We start from the raw sequence: 16529 nt of genomic DNA, 5'->3' as shown, positions 1-16529 counted from the left end.
CTATGAAGAAGATCTTGTTAACAATCTTGCCAGTTTGGTATATATAATAAGTAAATAGCTTTCTTTAACCATATTAAAGTATCACATAATCTATCCAGATTTCTTCTTTTTTCAGTTTCATATGTTTAGAAATGAGTTGAATTTTATTTAATTACCTATTCTTTTAATATGTAAACAATAATTAATATTTTTTCCTTACAGGCAATTCAACCCTTGAACATGATGAGTTAGTTAACCTTCAAGCAGAAATTGTTAATGCAGCACAAACCGGTACTTTGTACGAGAGTCTTGAAGTTGAGGTTATTAGCAATGACCGATCCTTCTCCCCCAGCTGAAGACCCAACAAGGGGTGTGAGAGCAACAAATACAACAGGAGGTCCAAGTACAGGCAATGAAACGTAAGTCACATTTTAAGAAGTAATGAGTTGAAGTAGAGTTTTCTGTAGAGTTACTGTAGTATAGAACTGGCTTGTATCGTCTTGTCCAAAGTCTTAAATTGTATTCTCATGTGTGGCGTGCAACAAACATAACCATAATGCCTATATCATTACAAACCAACATAACTAATTGGTTCACAGGTATTCTGAGAAGCAAGCTGAAGAAGAGGCATCTAGTGACCAAGGAGTAGAAATCATCTATCAATTCCAAAGCACAATGAGTATACGTTTAAGGCTGATGCTATGGAGAACCATCCATTTGAGGTTCAGCCTTGCATCTCTATATTGGATACCAGTGTAGGTTTTAACACAATTCTTTCTAAACTCCAATATACTGTAGGCTATCAAGCTTTGGTAATACACCATAGGTTTGATACAAATATTCTACGAAAAAAAGGAATTATTCAATGATTTTTTGATTTTTTCAGGCTGAAATTGTGCAAAATCTGGGACATTCTTCACATCCATGGAAAATGCCCAGGAGTATCTGATGCAGAGCTCGTCAACAACAACACTGTAGATATAATCCATGGCTGGGCCAATCTGTCGGGAAGTGGTTACTTCTTTGAATTCAGCATTGTTTATTCCAACTCATCCACGCTAGAAGGTATCAACTCAACAGAGTTTTCTGTCATTGAGGGTGTTTTCCACATATCAATCGCAGATCAACAGTAAAAGTTTTGGAGAAATTTAATGTTCAGTTTAATCTAATTGAAGATTTTACAACGGATATTGCAGAACATCTGGATTCCAAGGTTGGTGATTTTTTAATTAATTATAAGTCATTTTCAAATTGTCAATGCAGTTCTCTCTCTAATTAACCATCCATCTTCTATTTAATACTGCATTATAATTCAAAAATCACCATCAATTGTAGACTAGTGATGTATCCAATCTAAGAGCAACTTCTTTTTGAAGACTACAGTCCATTTCAAATATTCAATGCAGGTCTCCCTCTATTTAACCCACTACCTTCTATTAATACTTCCCCTACCCCAATTTTAAAAGCATCTTCAATTGTAGACTATTGTATCCACTCTAAGAGCAACTTATGTTGAAGACTATAGCCAAAAGTACCTACAAGTCGACACTCCCATAAAAATCCAATTACAGACTACTTTCAAATTTGATTTCATCGGCTGTATAAATCGCCTCAAATTAAAGACAAGCCAATAGCCAAGGACATATCAACCTTGAAGAATTATAATGCAATTGCTGTAGTTGCGGGTGAAAACGATTTAAACACGGCACATCTTTTAAAAAAAAAAATAGGCATTGTTGCTGGTACAATGCAAACTTCACTCTCACAAAGCATAAACACCTTAAAAACCAGAATCTCGCCAAAACCTAGATTATCTCAAAATATTTCCTGCCCTTTATATAGTCCGTACAGCTTATTACCCACACAGTACATATCTTTTACTTACCTGTTCTGCCAGTAGGTAATTGAAAAATCAGCAAATTTTGTCAAATTAACAAGTGGCAACACTTGTACAGGTAAGAAGAATAAGAAAAACTTATTTTATTGTGTTTTTCTATAGGAGATAACCCAGAAGCCTAGAAGTAGAAATGAATACTTTTACAGGTAAGCTTTAATATAGTTTATAAACAAAGTATGTAAAATGAGAATACTTCTTTTGCTAATAGAAGAGACAATTCCAGAGTGCCATAAAATCAAGACCATATATTTGTTGTTTTAAACATGGAAAAAAATTTTATGGTAGATCTTAAGTTCTTCAATGCAATCAGTGCAATCAAAGTACTTAATGTACAGATAGATATTAGGAATATATTAAATTGTTAACTTTTCTTTTATTATTGATCAGCAGATGAAACTTTTAAAGAAGAAGAAAACATCACAGGTAAGCTTATAAAACATTACTAATAAAAATCTATACCAGCTGGTGCTGAGGTGAGGTGAAATTAAGATTGACTCTTTCTATGAAGTTCTTTTTTAGTGTTAAAATTAATTAATCCATGTCCCATTTTCCATTCCAATCTGTCCCTGTGTCATAAGAAATGTTTAAGAGTTGTGCAACTGTAGATGCCGGAAATGGCACTTATCAGACACAAATTAGATTTTCGTAAACATTACATTCTTAACATTTTATTGTTGTTTATCAGCAGATGATGCTGATAGTTATGGACAACTAGAAATTGCCACAACATCAGGTAAGTCTACTACAATATTAGCAGCAAAACATTTGAAAACACAAATGTACAATGTATCAAGAACGAAAATGTATAAAATATTAATGTTATAAATTGTTTTTGTTTACTACTATAGGAGATGACCTATACAACCATGACGATCTCACAGGTAAGTTTATATTTAAAAAGGTTCGTTATTCACATGCCAAAGAGCATTCAATTGGTTAAAGAGCAGTGCATATATATGATTAGACTGGGTTCCAGCCCGTAAATAGTAAAGATAAATAATTTGGCACATATGGTATGATAACCTACGTCATTCTTATCGGATATTTGCGGGCATGCAAATCGATTTCTTCACATATTTCCCCAGTGCGTAAATCTGAGTATTATATTATACGTATAAAACGCCATATGTGCCAAAATTTACGGGCTGGAACACAGTCTAATATAGGATGGATGTCTGAGGTTGTCATATGTACCTGTAGGCCTATACTTCTGTATTTAAGCATTTTAATTGGAATATTGTTGAACATTAAAGGGAAAGAGATCAATATAGTGTTATTTTTGAACAAGTACAGTACTACAGTAGTTATAAAATATGGGCCGGTTGTTGGTCGCAAATATTCAATTTCTCGATTCCAAGTGGATAGCTGTTATGTGACATCAAAATAGGACAAATTTAGGACAAATACATCTGTAAGAGATGATAGAATAATTGCATTTTTGTTTTTCTCATTTTGCAGGCAAGAAAGAGGTAGCGAAATTGTTGACATCAAATCCTGGATTCTCAATTCAAAATTGGATAATTATAAGGATGAAAGTTAAGAATGAAAAAATGATGCTGATGAGTTTTTGATTTTAAAAGGTTTGAAAATAGATATAACATAACGTATGTTAACGTTCTGATTGATATACTTGTTTTTAATAGTGTTACCATATCAATTTGTCAGGCTGTTGCACCTAAGGGCGCGTTTATACAACACGCTATTACACGCATATTCAACACGCCTACGAGAAGTGTGTTCTATAACATCGAAGAGATTCCGTGTAATGAGATTTTAATTGCAAAAAAGGCTACTTGGCTGAATCCTAACATTTTGTGGATTCCCGGTTGCTGTTATTATTATAAATAATAGTGTAATTTGATATTTGGGCTACAGTAGTCTATAGATTATAGCATGGATTAATTAGTTTAAACTAATTGATACATGGTTATATACTACAAGTTGATCAATTTGGAAATGTTTGCAATATTAAAAGTGTAATTTGATATTTGGGCTACAATAGTCTATAGCATGTATTAATTAGTTTAAACTAATTGATTCCGTAAATCTTCTAATTGTAACCCTGGGTTATTATTTTTTGATTGTTTTTTAGGGTGGGTTACTATTAGAAGTGGGGGGGGGGGAAAGGGGGATTCCTATTGGAGTAGTGGGTTATTATTACTAATCTTAAATTAGGCACCTGTAAATAGTAAGGCACCTGAAAATAGTAACCCACCCCAACTTTTCCGGTCAGCAAATCATAGAAAAATAATAAAACAGTACGAATAAATAAATTTCTTTGAACTTTATTTTATAAACTCAAAAACACTCAGTCCTCCCGAGATCAACATGCATTATCTCCTTATTTTCAAAATATTGCTGCATAATAAACGACCAGTCTTAATGTCATTTTTTCAATAGTTTTTGTGACTCTAATAATAACCTCCCCCATGGGTTACTAGTAGTAGTAGTGGGTTATTATTATAGATTGACTTATAAGTTGGGTTACTACTAGAAGGGGGGTTACTATTAGAGTGTGGGTTACTATTAGAATTGACGGTACATGGTATAATACAAGCTGATCAATTTGGAAATGTTTACAATATTAAAGTGTAATTTATTAAGTTATTCAGTGATTAAATATTTCAAAGTATTTCAGCTAGAATGTCAATGTTTCTAATTTATTTTTCTTTACATTATGATCATTTATTTATACATAAAAATCATCACATATAAGACAAGAACAATTGTCCTGTAATTGATCCTGCTGGAGATAGATTTCATACATGTAAAAAACGTCAAATGTTTTTTAAAAAATTACCGGTATGAATATGAAAATATGAAGCACAATTAGTGTAGTATGTTCCCTAATAAAATTCTTAAATTTAATACTGTAACAGACTGAAATTAGGAACTATCCAGTGTATGTTAGATTCAATTAATAGTATTCCTAACACAGTACATTACTGTAGCAGCTTTGAGCGAGTAGCCAGATTTCTAATTCTTACATGATTGTACAGTAGAACAAATCATCAATAAAATAATCCAATACTTTTACTGGATTTGAACATCAGATGAATCTCTGATGAATCTAAAGATGTTAAAAACCACATGGACAATTGTTATTTAAATATTTTCAACGTCATGACAATACAAATTACATATTTAGAATATGACATCAACTAAGAACAATATAGCCATAGAAAATGAGAAAAACTGCAACCAGCTGCCCAAGAACATTTACTCCATCAACACATCAGACACTAGGCCTATATGAAAAGGAAAAAGACATTATTAATGTCAACACAACGAGTACCAGACAACATAACTCTTTTGGGATCATTTCAGCCACCAGTTATTGCGGCCGTCAGTTATGCCAGTACATTTTTTTTTTAAATTTATTTTACATTATAAAATATGGGCCGGTTGTTGGTCGCAAATATTCAATTTCTCGATTCCAAGTGGATAGCTGTTATGTGACATCAAAATAGGACAAATTTAGGACAAATACATCTGTAAGAGATGATAGAATAATTGCATTTTTGTTTTTCTCATTTTGCAGGCAAGAAAGAGGTAGCGAAATTGTTGACATCAAATCCTGGATTCTCAATTCAAAATTGGATAATTATAAGGATGAAAGTTAAGAATGAAAAAATGATGCTGATGAGTTTTTTATTTTAAAAGGTTTGAAAATAGATATAACATAACGTATGTTAACGTTCTGATTGATATACTTGTTTTTAATAGTGTTACCATATCAATTTGTCAGGCTGTTGCACCTAAGGGCGCGTTTATACAACACGCTATTACACGCATATTCAACACGCCTACGAGAAGTGTGTTCTATAACATCGAAGAGATTCCGTGTAATGAGATTTTAATTGCAAAAAAGGCTACTTGGCTGAATCCTAACATTTTGTGGATTCCCGGTCGCTGTTATTATTATAAATAATAGTGTAATTCGATATTTGGGCTACAATAGTCTATAGATTATAGCATGGATTAATTAGTTTAAACTAATTGATACATGGTTATATACTACAAGTTGATCAATTTGGAAATGTTTGCAATATTAAAAGTGTAATTTGATATTTGGGCTACAATAGTCTATAGCATGTATTAATTAGTTTAAACTAATTGATTCCGTAAATCTTCTAATTGTAACCCTGGGTTATTATTTTTTGATTCTTTTTTAGGGTGGGTTACTATTAGAAGTGGGGGGAAGGGGGATTACTATTGGAGTAGTGGGTTATTATTACTAATCTTAAATTAGGCACCTGTAAATAGTAAGGCACCTGAAAATAGTAACCCACCCCAACTTTTCCGGTCAGCAAATCATAGAAAAATAATAAAACAGTACGAATAAATAAATTTCTTTGAACTTTATTTTATAAACTCAAAAACACTCAGTCCTCCCGAGATCAACATGCATTATCTCCTTATTTTCAAAATATTGCTGCATAATAAACGACCAGTCTTAATGTCATTTTTTCAATAGTTTTTGTGACTCTAATAATAACCTCCCCCATGGGTTACTAGTAGTAGTAGTGGGTTATTACTATAGATTGACTTATAAGTTGGGTTACTACTAGAAGGGGGGTTACTATTAGAGTGTGGGTTACTATTAGAATTGACGGTACATGGTATAATACAAGCTGATCAATTTGGAAATGTTTACAATATTAAAGTGTAATTTATTAAGTTATTCAGTGATTAAATATTTCAAAGTATTTCAGCTAGAATGTCAATGTTTCTAATTTATTTTTCTTTACATTATGATCATTTATTTATATATAAAAATCATCACATATAAGACAAGAACAATTGTCCTGTAATTGATCCTGCTGGAGATAGATTTCATACATGTTAAAAACGTCAAATGTTTTTTAAAAAATTACCGGTATGAATATGAAAATATGAAGCACAATTAGTGTAGTATGTTCCCTAATAAAATTCTTAAATTTAATACTGTAACAGACTGAAATTAGGAACTATCCAGTGTATGTTAGATTCAATTAATAGTATTCCTAACACAGTACATTACTGTAGCAGCTTTGAGCGAGTAGCCAGATTTCTAATTCTTACATGATTGTACAGTAGAACAAATCATCAATAAAATAATCCAATACTTTTACTGGATTTAAACATCAGATGAATCTCTGATGAATCTAAAGATGTTAAAAACCACATGGACAATTGTTATTTAAATATTTTCAACGTCATGACAATACAAATTACATATTTAGAATATGACATCAACTAAGAACAATATAAAAATAGAAAATGAGAAAAACTGCAACCAGCTGCCCAAGAACATTTACTCCATCAACACATCAGACACTAGGCCTATATGAAAAGGAAAAAGACATTATTAATGTTAACACAACGAGTACCAGACAACATAACTCTTTTGGGATCATTTCAGCCACCAGTTATTGCGGCCGTCAGTTATGCCAGTACATTTTTTTTTTAAATTTATTTTACATGTGCCAATAAGTATGTGTGATTTTTATAAATAAAGTTGTTTTGTTTCCGTTTTGGTTTTATTCTGCAAATTGTGGTTTTTTAAATGTTGGAAATTAGTTTATTTATTATTAGTTACCATTACCAATATTAATAATTAATATTCATTTTATCGATAACAGGATTATGGTTTCTGTATCAAGTTATAAACTCCAAGTGCATAAGAAATGAAGAAGTACAATTAAAAAAACAAGAAATATTGTGTTTATGAGATGAGCCTTGTTGTTTGGGGTATCATGTATAATAATGATATGCAGAAATAAGAAAAGAAATATACGATTAATTATTATAATTAATCATTAAAACTAGATGTTAGATTAGTAAAATTTGTTTTGTATTAAGACACATTGATTAGTATTTATCGGCTGTTTAATAATTAATTAATATTTACTATATTCATAAAAACATTGCGCGGCTGATACTTGACTAGATACTAAACTAGTTTAATGGCCATTTAGTTCTGTGTTTATTTATGGCTATTTGGAGGCCTCCTTTTGTTTGGTGCGCATACAAAAGTGGGCCCGATCATCCGTTTAACACCCATACGCGAATCCTGGGCGAATATCTACTAGGCCTAGGCCTATTCTAGGCCTACCTAGCTAGGCTTAGGCTAGGGCCTAGCCTAAGAAAGATAAGCTAAATAGGCCTAGCTAGGCCCCTAGGCTAGTTATTTAATTTTGGCCCTAATTAATAGCGATATACAGTACTATATGCGGCGACTATAATAGGCTAGGCCTAACCTTTTAGCTTAGCTGACTAGGCCTATGCAACTAGTTTTTAAAATTGGTACCAACTCACCTCACGCCCAGCCAGGCGGCAAAGGCCGCATCACTTAGACCTAGGCTAGGCCTTCTAGGCCTAGAATAGAAGACACCGACAACAAATTAAAAGACATGCCTCTAGGACCTAGAATTATTTATAAATTTGGTGAAACAGAATTTAACCATTTAATTATTTTGTTTTATATAAATTGTAGCCTTAAGGATTGACAGAAAATAAACTTAGATAGGGGTCAATCGGTTGATTTTACTTCCCTCTGTTTAGTGTAAAATGGCCTTAAGGGTAATAATAAATTCCCCTTAGCACAGCGATTGTGGTATGAAAACGTTAAGGGGAAAGACAAAAAGGGTTATATCTGCCAATTTACCTACAAAATAAAAAAAAAGTTTGTATCGTAATTGGAATCATTAACATATAATTATGTTGAAACGCAAAAAAGAATATATTTAGCCGATATTTTGGTTTTAAACGGTTGGAATACCATCTTTCCCACTACACCTGTACAAATCCATTTGCATAACAACGCCGACATACCACCAACGATGAGATATAAATTCTTTTCTAAACACGTAACGAAGAGAACTATAATTCCTTTTTTTCTGACATTCAATTGTTAGTCATTCGCGGCGGTCAACGCGCCACACTGTTGAATTTTGATGTTGTTAATCTTTTACATTATATTATTCTAAATTAACCTGACTCTCTAAATATCTCTCTTTCAAAATAAAAGAAAAGCATTTTATATTTATTTTAAAAAAAAAAGAAATCCGTAGAGATTCGAACCCCAGCCAGTAGAGCTGAGAGAATACAATCCAAACGATAGTTACTAGAGCACTACCCGTTATGCCACAATGTACACGAGTAATAAAAGGTGACAATAGTATAGTCTTATACGCGCTTCATATTACGTCATTCTAATCGTTACGTCATAAATTTGCATATTCATGACGTACTTTTGAGGAAACGAATCTAGTTTTAACCTTGCTATTAACCAGAGGGCCGGATAGCTCAGTTGGTAGAGCGTCGTGGAACACGATTATCGTGGGTTCAAACCCCATGCCGGTCGGTGGAAAAGAGTTAAAGCTATGCGAGCTTCTGTGTTTGGGGTTCACAGACTTAAACGTCCCCCTTTCCACCACACATTATGAGGCAATAACATCAAAGCATCTGATGTGTGGTACCCCCAAGGCTGTGAGAGAGCCTTACCGTGCTAGAGGCAAGGGAGCACACCATCATTTTTTTTGGCTTCCCGCCTCTTTCCGATCTAATAAATTTTATGTTTGGCGCCCTCAATTTTAAGAACACCTAAGTTATGTCAGAAAATTAGGAACAAATAAATAGAAATGTGTAAAGATGCCGATGCCTAGCCTGGCTAGTGTATTCTCTCTATTTATTTAAATACATATGCATTATTGTAATAAATAATTTCACAATTTCTGTGTGAATTATTAACTTTGAACAAACGAACATTATTCCAAACCATGTACTACATTTTACTGTGTTTGATCATGAATAAATGAAATGAATTAAGTGAATAATTGATCATGAGAAATCAAAACAACTGATACAATGAATTACATGATGAACAACAGCAGCCATCCAACCAACCCATTGATTGCTACTCCTATACAAATATTGATCAGTTGGTATGCCGTGCGTTATTATGCAAATGAGTTGGTGCAGGTGTAGTGGGGAAGATGGTATTGTTATTCATTGCGGTCAACACGCCACACTGTTGAATGTTGATATTGTTGATTATTCAAATCTTGTAAGAAAAACTATTTCTCCGGGCGGGAACCTAGCAGATCCCCTCATTTAGTTTGAAAGAAATCCATCTGGAAAAGATCTACACACATGTTCTAGCTATTCCAAATCCATTATAAAAATAATACCATTTATAATGCAAATGGCGAATGTAAAAAAAAACAGACGTTAAGGCGAAATCGCAAAATTATATTTGTTGACAAATGTTATGGACATTTTAATTCACGTTCATTCCCCTGATATAGTATAGTTTAAACTACACACTGTTCTAGCTATTCCAAATCCAGTATAAATTATAATACCATTTATAATGCGATGTAGGCCTAGGCCTAAATGGCGAATGTTAAAAAAACAGACGTTAAGGCGAAACAGTAAAATTATATTTGTTGACAAATTTTATTGAAATTTTAATTCACGACTGCTTTAATCTCACTCTTCCCTGATATAGTGTAGTCAAAACTACTATCACACATGTTCTAGCTATTCTAAATCCACTAAAAAATAATAATACCATTTATAATTTGCAATGTAAATGGCGAATGTTAAAAAAACAGACGTTAAGGCGAAATAGTAAAAAGAGCTGTCCCCAATTAAACGGTTCTACTATAATATAAATGTAGGCCTACACTATAATAGCTTATGAGAAGAAAAATTTACTACACAAATGTTATAATGTAAAAGAAAAATACTAGTATCAAGTTTTTTTTTTAAAATAACTTAGGCGCACTTTTAGTAAAAACAAATGTTGTAAATGTATAGTAGAACCATAGGCATCATATTTTGAAAAATAAAAAATGTCCAAATCATCTAAAATTCTAGTAAATTACCCAATTTTTATACTAAAGATAAATAAATACATATAGAATTATTGTACCAAATTTGAACAAAATTGAAGTTGGTTAAGTATTTTTCCACGATGGTTTTTGAATGATGTTTTTACAGTTTTATTTTATCCAAATAATACTAAATTTCTATCACTAATAAAAATCTAACTTTTCGATATACTGTATTACAATTTTGGAATTAAATACTCTTTTATGAGTGGAACACACTTATGCTATTAAATATTACTTAACTTTTTTTCCCCGTTATTATTTGAAACCTACGCGAAATAATAAGAGAGGACGCTGTTTTACTGGTAATAGATATGGTTATTATGTGTTGTATTCTTCCGCTCGAGTATTCTTTAACCCCACAGACTACATCGCCCAGATAAATAGCGAGATCCTAAATATTTTTGTATTCTTATATACTATAGGAAAGATGATTCCATTTTGCTAAAGGAACCTTTAGAAATACAATAGCTTTATTTATTTGCAGTTTATTCAACAAGAAACGGAAACTAAATATCTAAATAAATAAAGTATAGACATAATGAATTAAATTAATAAGTACCTTTTAGTACGAGAAAATGTATTATCAATGGGCAAAATGTGTAGCATTGATGCCATAAAAAAATAAATTGACGAGTATCGGTAAATATGTAGGCTTAGCTCGTGGTTCAGTGTAGCGGAGGAAATTCACTTTAGCTGCGTATCCTTATTACCACAACGCGAGAGAAATTGGCCTAACGGGTAGGCCTAGGACTTGTAGTGTGGGGGGCCTAGAAAGTCAAGCAGAGTGCCTCGGCCAACCTACGTTCCCTAGTAGGTAGAATGTTAATTTAGACCAGGCCATTTTTAAATAGGGCTGTATAGCGGAAATAGTTCTGGTGGTTCTACTTATATTTATTTGTATTAAATGATTTACCAAATCCTATACTTATACTACCTTAACATAAGAATTAGTAATAAACTAATAATTACTTCTACGGGAAAATATTTTTTTTTTTTGAAAATCGTTCAAATCGCGCATAACACCAATACCTAATAAATACAGTACAATCTATTCGCATGTCCTATATTAAACACCAAACCAAAGACTATTCAGGGTTATATGTAACAAATACGATGTAAATAAGCCTATATGCTTTTTATAAATCAACTTCAGTTCCAAAAAGTCAATATTTATATAGTTAAAAACAAGGAATATTTAAATAACGCTAACTGTTACGCCGTACACATCTTTTGATCGATTCAATAAGCAATATTTTATAATTCGAGATCTGTGCTGACTTGTCTGTGTTCTTGGGTGATTCTTCAGACAAGACATAAAGTTGTTGGTCACTGTCTGTACGACCTAATAATTAATAATTAATTAAAAAATTAGTAGAATTGTTATTGTTTCTTCAGAAGAAAAAAATCTCAAAATGACCAACAGAAGACGACTGTGTTTTGAAGCATCACATATTAGAAGACAAGACCCAGATGGACATTTACTGTATTCTATTTGAAGGAAAAGGTAATCTTATAATAGGCTTACTAATATTTTATGCAGTGTAGTGAAATTCAGGCATCACTGCATCAGTGGAAAATTCAGAATGTTAACACCAGACCATGATTTACTGGCTAATTGTTAAAAAGTGATATATTGTGATATATGCAGTAGTTATTTGAAAAAAATCATAAATCATTAATTAAAAATACTGTTGCAGCCAATGGCGCAATTGCAGATAATTCTTCTTTTTATAAAAAAAAGTGCAAAAAAGAATTATAAGGCTTCCATTTCAGCAGGGCTTGATTTTTGTTTTTATTGTGACTAGCCCACTGGGCAAGATAACTTAACTTAATTATATTAAGCCTATAGTTTAAGTAAATGCTAAATTAAATTATAAATAAACAACTATAAAATAAAATTGTTTTTAATTTACACTAAAATATGTTTTAATGTTAATAATAAATTAAGTACAAAGTACTGTAAAATATTTCATCCCAATTGTTAATTAACTTAATCAACAGGTAAGTATAATGTTCCCTTAGGTTGCTTTCTTGGATATTGGAGAAGTTACTGTAGAAGGTCCAGCGGTTGTATACATTTCATAATGGCTTCAGTCCTGCTATCGGGATGTTTGGTACTTCAGGACTAACAATTCAGGATAATGTAATTCACCACACAGTTGGAGCAGGTAAGCAATGCCAAAATACTTCTCTTTCCCTTATATAGTAACTTACATTTTAGATTAATCTGCTGTTCTGTCTTTCCTGGTACATATCAAGACCGCTACAATGCTGAGGATATATCGTGGCCAGCAGGTATTGAAATTGAGAGCTCCAGAGATGTCATCCTACAAGACAACACTGTGGTAGGCTCTGAGATGGTGCTGTACCATGTCAGTGGGGAGATTGTGACGTTGAAAGTCAATGGAGCAACAACGAAGGCCATACTTCTTTGCACGGTGTTCATGACGAGGGATGGTCAGAGAGACTGCACACAGATTGCCAATTTCTTCATCTGGAAGAATTGGGATTATGGAGTCTTTTTCCAAATGACTGATCTTGTTCTTGCTGACAACAACATCGGGGTGATGCCATTTGTCATTGAGCCATCTTCTCTTAGTCATGAAGCTGTTGATAAGTATGTGTGAGAATGGACGTTTATAATTGGTACAAGCCTGTTCTTTGATTGCGATGAGTTACAGGTAGGTTCAGTAAGATTTAACATTAAATAGCATGTTACAAACCGAATACTGTATATATGTAAAAATCATAATGAATGAAACAATGTTAATGACGATGAAATAAAAGTGGGAAACCAAAAAAAAAAAAAAAAAAGATATAAACAGTTTCAATAAATATGAACATTTTTATTATTCATTTTAAAAGATGTTTTTTTTTTTTCTGTATTTCAATTTTTATTATATTTTCATTTTGGGGAACTCTATTTTGCATTCTGTCAAATAAAATCAATGTATATTTATTATACAGTATATGCATACTTGACTTTCACTCGAAAGGAAATTTGTCAAAGGACTTTCTTACTCTTCTACCTCCTTTTTCTTAACGTGTACTGATAATGCCATTCCATTGTGTAATCAGTTACGTAATTTATAAATTCTGATTAAAATATTACATTTTTCCATTAACATTTTCATGTAAATATTTCAGAATCAACCGGAGAATGCAGGTCAAAGTGCAAAACAGCGTGCACCTCGTCCAGAGAATGGAAATGCTGGATTCGTGTGGGCAAATTTTCATGTAATGGTGCTCAATTTTTTCAATTTCATGGTATACATAATTACCCAGCTATTGCTGGAAGCACAAGATTGCAAGGTATGTAAAAGCATGACATAATCTGGTCCTTACTTGGACAAACCTAGTCCTTACTTCGACAAACCAACAACTGCCATTGTTTGAGTTCTATTGCAGGAAACGCATACTCATACTGTTTACACATGAAGCTGAATGCTTATAGGTACAAAGAAGGTAGCAGTCAGAGACAAGAACAGGGTTTACATACATATACCTAATTTAGGGTAAGTACTAATAGTATTTATCCTATATATCTACGGACCGCTTGCATTTATCCAAGTTACGTTATTGTAAATCATTGTGTATCTTTACTTGCTAATTGCATTATTTTCATCAACCTAGTACACTTTCTGTACCTACAATACTTTTAATTTAATCTTAACACTACAGTAAAGTTAAAAAGACCCCCTTCCCTACGTTTTTTAGATCTAATTTAAGGTCACAAACTACAATTAATGTAAAAATAAATATTATATGGTAACTTTTTTGTCTTTAAATGGTTAAAAATGTGAAAAATAAGTTGATTCTAGTAATTTTAGCGGCCCGCTATAAATCCCAAAATGCATTGCGTGCGGATTGATATTTTTGTTTTTCTTCTGTAATTCACCCACTTTTTGATTGATCGTGAGGCCAAAACAAATGGAAGACTCATAAATTTTCACCGAAAGTACCAGGTTTTCCCCATTTTGTATCAACGGAGTCTGGCAAATATAGAAAGACAATTAATGCAGCAACTATACAACGTCAGGCTAGGTATATAACTAGCATACGATATTCGTACGTTACCGATGTTTACCGGCTAGGCCTACAAAACTCAGCCTAGCTAGGCTAGACCTAAAGACTGCCCACGAGAGGTCATTCGCCGCGAGCTACATAGGTAGTGCATTGTTTCTCACTTTTTATCATAATTTACCATAAAACGTACATTTAAGACAAGGAATGACCTTGTTTAATGTTTTTAAAGTAATATATATGTATTATTTTTACAAAACGTCACAAATTGAAGGGAAGGGGTCTTTAATCCTTCTGAGTGCATGGAGATGGATTGTGATGCATTTAAGAATGCAATGATCAGAGACGAAGATGGTGGAATTCTAGTAGGATCACGGCCTGGTTATGTTATTCCTGATTCTGCATACGAGTGGGACAGAGATCCGAGACGTGGACTTAGAATTATAGGATTATAGAATTTCAAACATGATGGTTACAGACATCAATGGTAGTAAAATCTTTTATCTAATCTGCTCTTTTCATTAAGGTATCATTGGTACAGAAGACTGCATATGGCATGAATCTTGGCAGGCTTTTGAATGCTATGACTACGATTACGCTATGTTGATTATTGAAAGTCTTGATCCTGACACAAGAATTACGACGTCTTCACCAATCGTCATTGTGTCTAACGGTTATGTTGATTTGATCAATGGACCACAAGATCACGGCTGGTGTCATGGGTACACATGTCAAGAGCGCATCAGCACATTTATGTCTATCGTTGCAATTGGAGAGACTTATGAGATGTTTATGAGAGTTCAACGAATCCTCAAACGTTATGACTTCATTTCCTGAACACAGCTCCAGATCAGAAAATAGTTGTCGGCATCTGGTATGCCAATCCTCAACGCTTAGATGTGTACCATCAAGGTCACTATGTCATGCCAAATAACAGGCAGCTGGATGGAGATATGTTCATATGGGTTCCAGAAGATCCAAATAGACCAGACGATCAGTTCATGACTCCAGCATTTATGGCGAGAACTATTTTGATCGCGATTGGCAGACTCTTTGGATACTTATACGTGGTAGTGACCCAATTGACATCATCACTACACCGGTTATAATGGTTGACGTTGGTGTGGCTTCTGTTGATGTTGATGACTTCTATGAAGAAGATCTTGTTAACAATCTTGCCAGTTTGGTATATATAATACAGTAAGTAAATAGCTTTCTTTAACCATATTAAAGTATCACATAATCTATCCAGATTTCTTCTTTTTTCAGTTTTATATGTTTAGAAATGAGTTGAATTTTATTTCATTGCCTATTCTTTTAATATCTAAACAATAATTAACATTTCTTCCTTACAGGCAATTCAACCCTAGAACATGATGAGTTAGTTAACCTTCAAGCAGAAATTGTTAATGCAGCACAAACCGGTACTTTGTACGAGAGTCTTGAAGTTGAGGTTATTAGCAATGACCGATCCTTCTCCCCCAGCCGAAGACCCAACAAGGGGTGTGAGAGCAACAAATACAACAGGAGGTCCAAGTACAGGCAATAAAACGTAAGTCACATTTAAGAAGTAATGAGTTGAAGTAGAGTTTTCTGTAGAGTTACTGTTGTAAAGAACTGGCTTGTATCGTCTTGTCCAAAGTCTTAAATTGTATTCTCATGTGTGGCTTGTAACGAACATAACCATAATGCCTATATCATTACAAAACAACATAACTAATTGGTTCACAGGTATTCTGAGAAGCAAG

General features: G+C 33.0%; 1 protein-coding gene across 1 annotated transcript; it reads left to right on the top strand.

Annotated features, from left to right (window-relative positions):
* Positions 1-276: 276 nt before the first annotated feature.
* Positions 277-1112, top strand: LOC144852385 (uncharacterized). The gene is made up of 3 exons (XM_078710171.1): positions 277-398; positions 579-734; positions 866-1112. The coding sequence occupies exons 1-3, from the start codon at positions 310-312 to the stop codon at positions 1110-1112; spliced, it is 492 nt and encodes a 163-aa protein (XP_078566297.1). The 5' UTR covers positions 277-309.
* The last annotated feature ends 15417 nt before the right edge of the window (positions 1113-16529 follow it).

This window comes from Antedon bifida, chromosome 9 (assembly GCF_963402885.1).
Source record: "Antedon bifida chromosome 9, ecAntBifi1.1, whole genome shotgun sequence".
Lineage (NCBI taxonomy): Eukaryota > Metazoa > Echinodermata > Crinoidea > Comatulida > Antedonidae > Antedon > Antedon bifida.
This window is presented reverse-complemented; position numbering and strand designations above follow the sequence as displayed.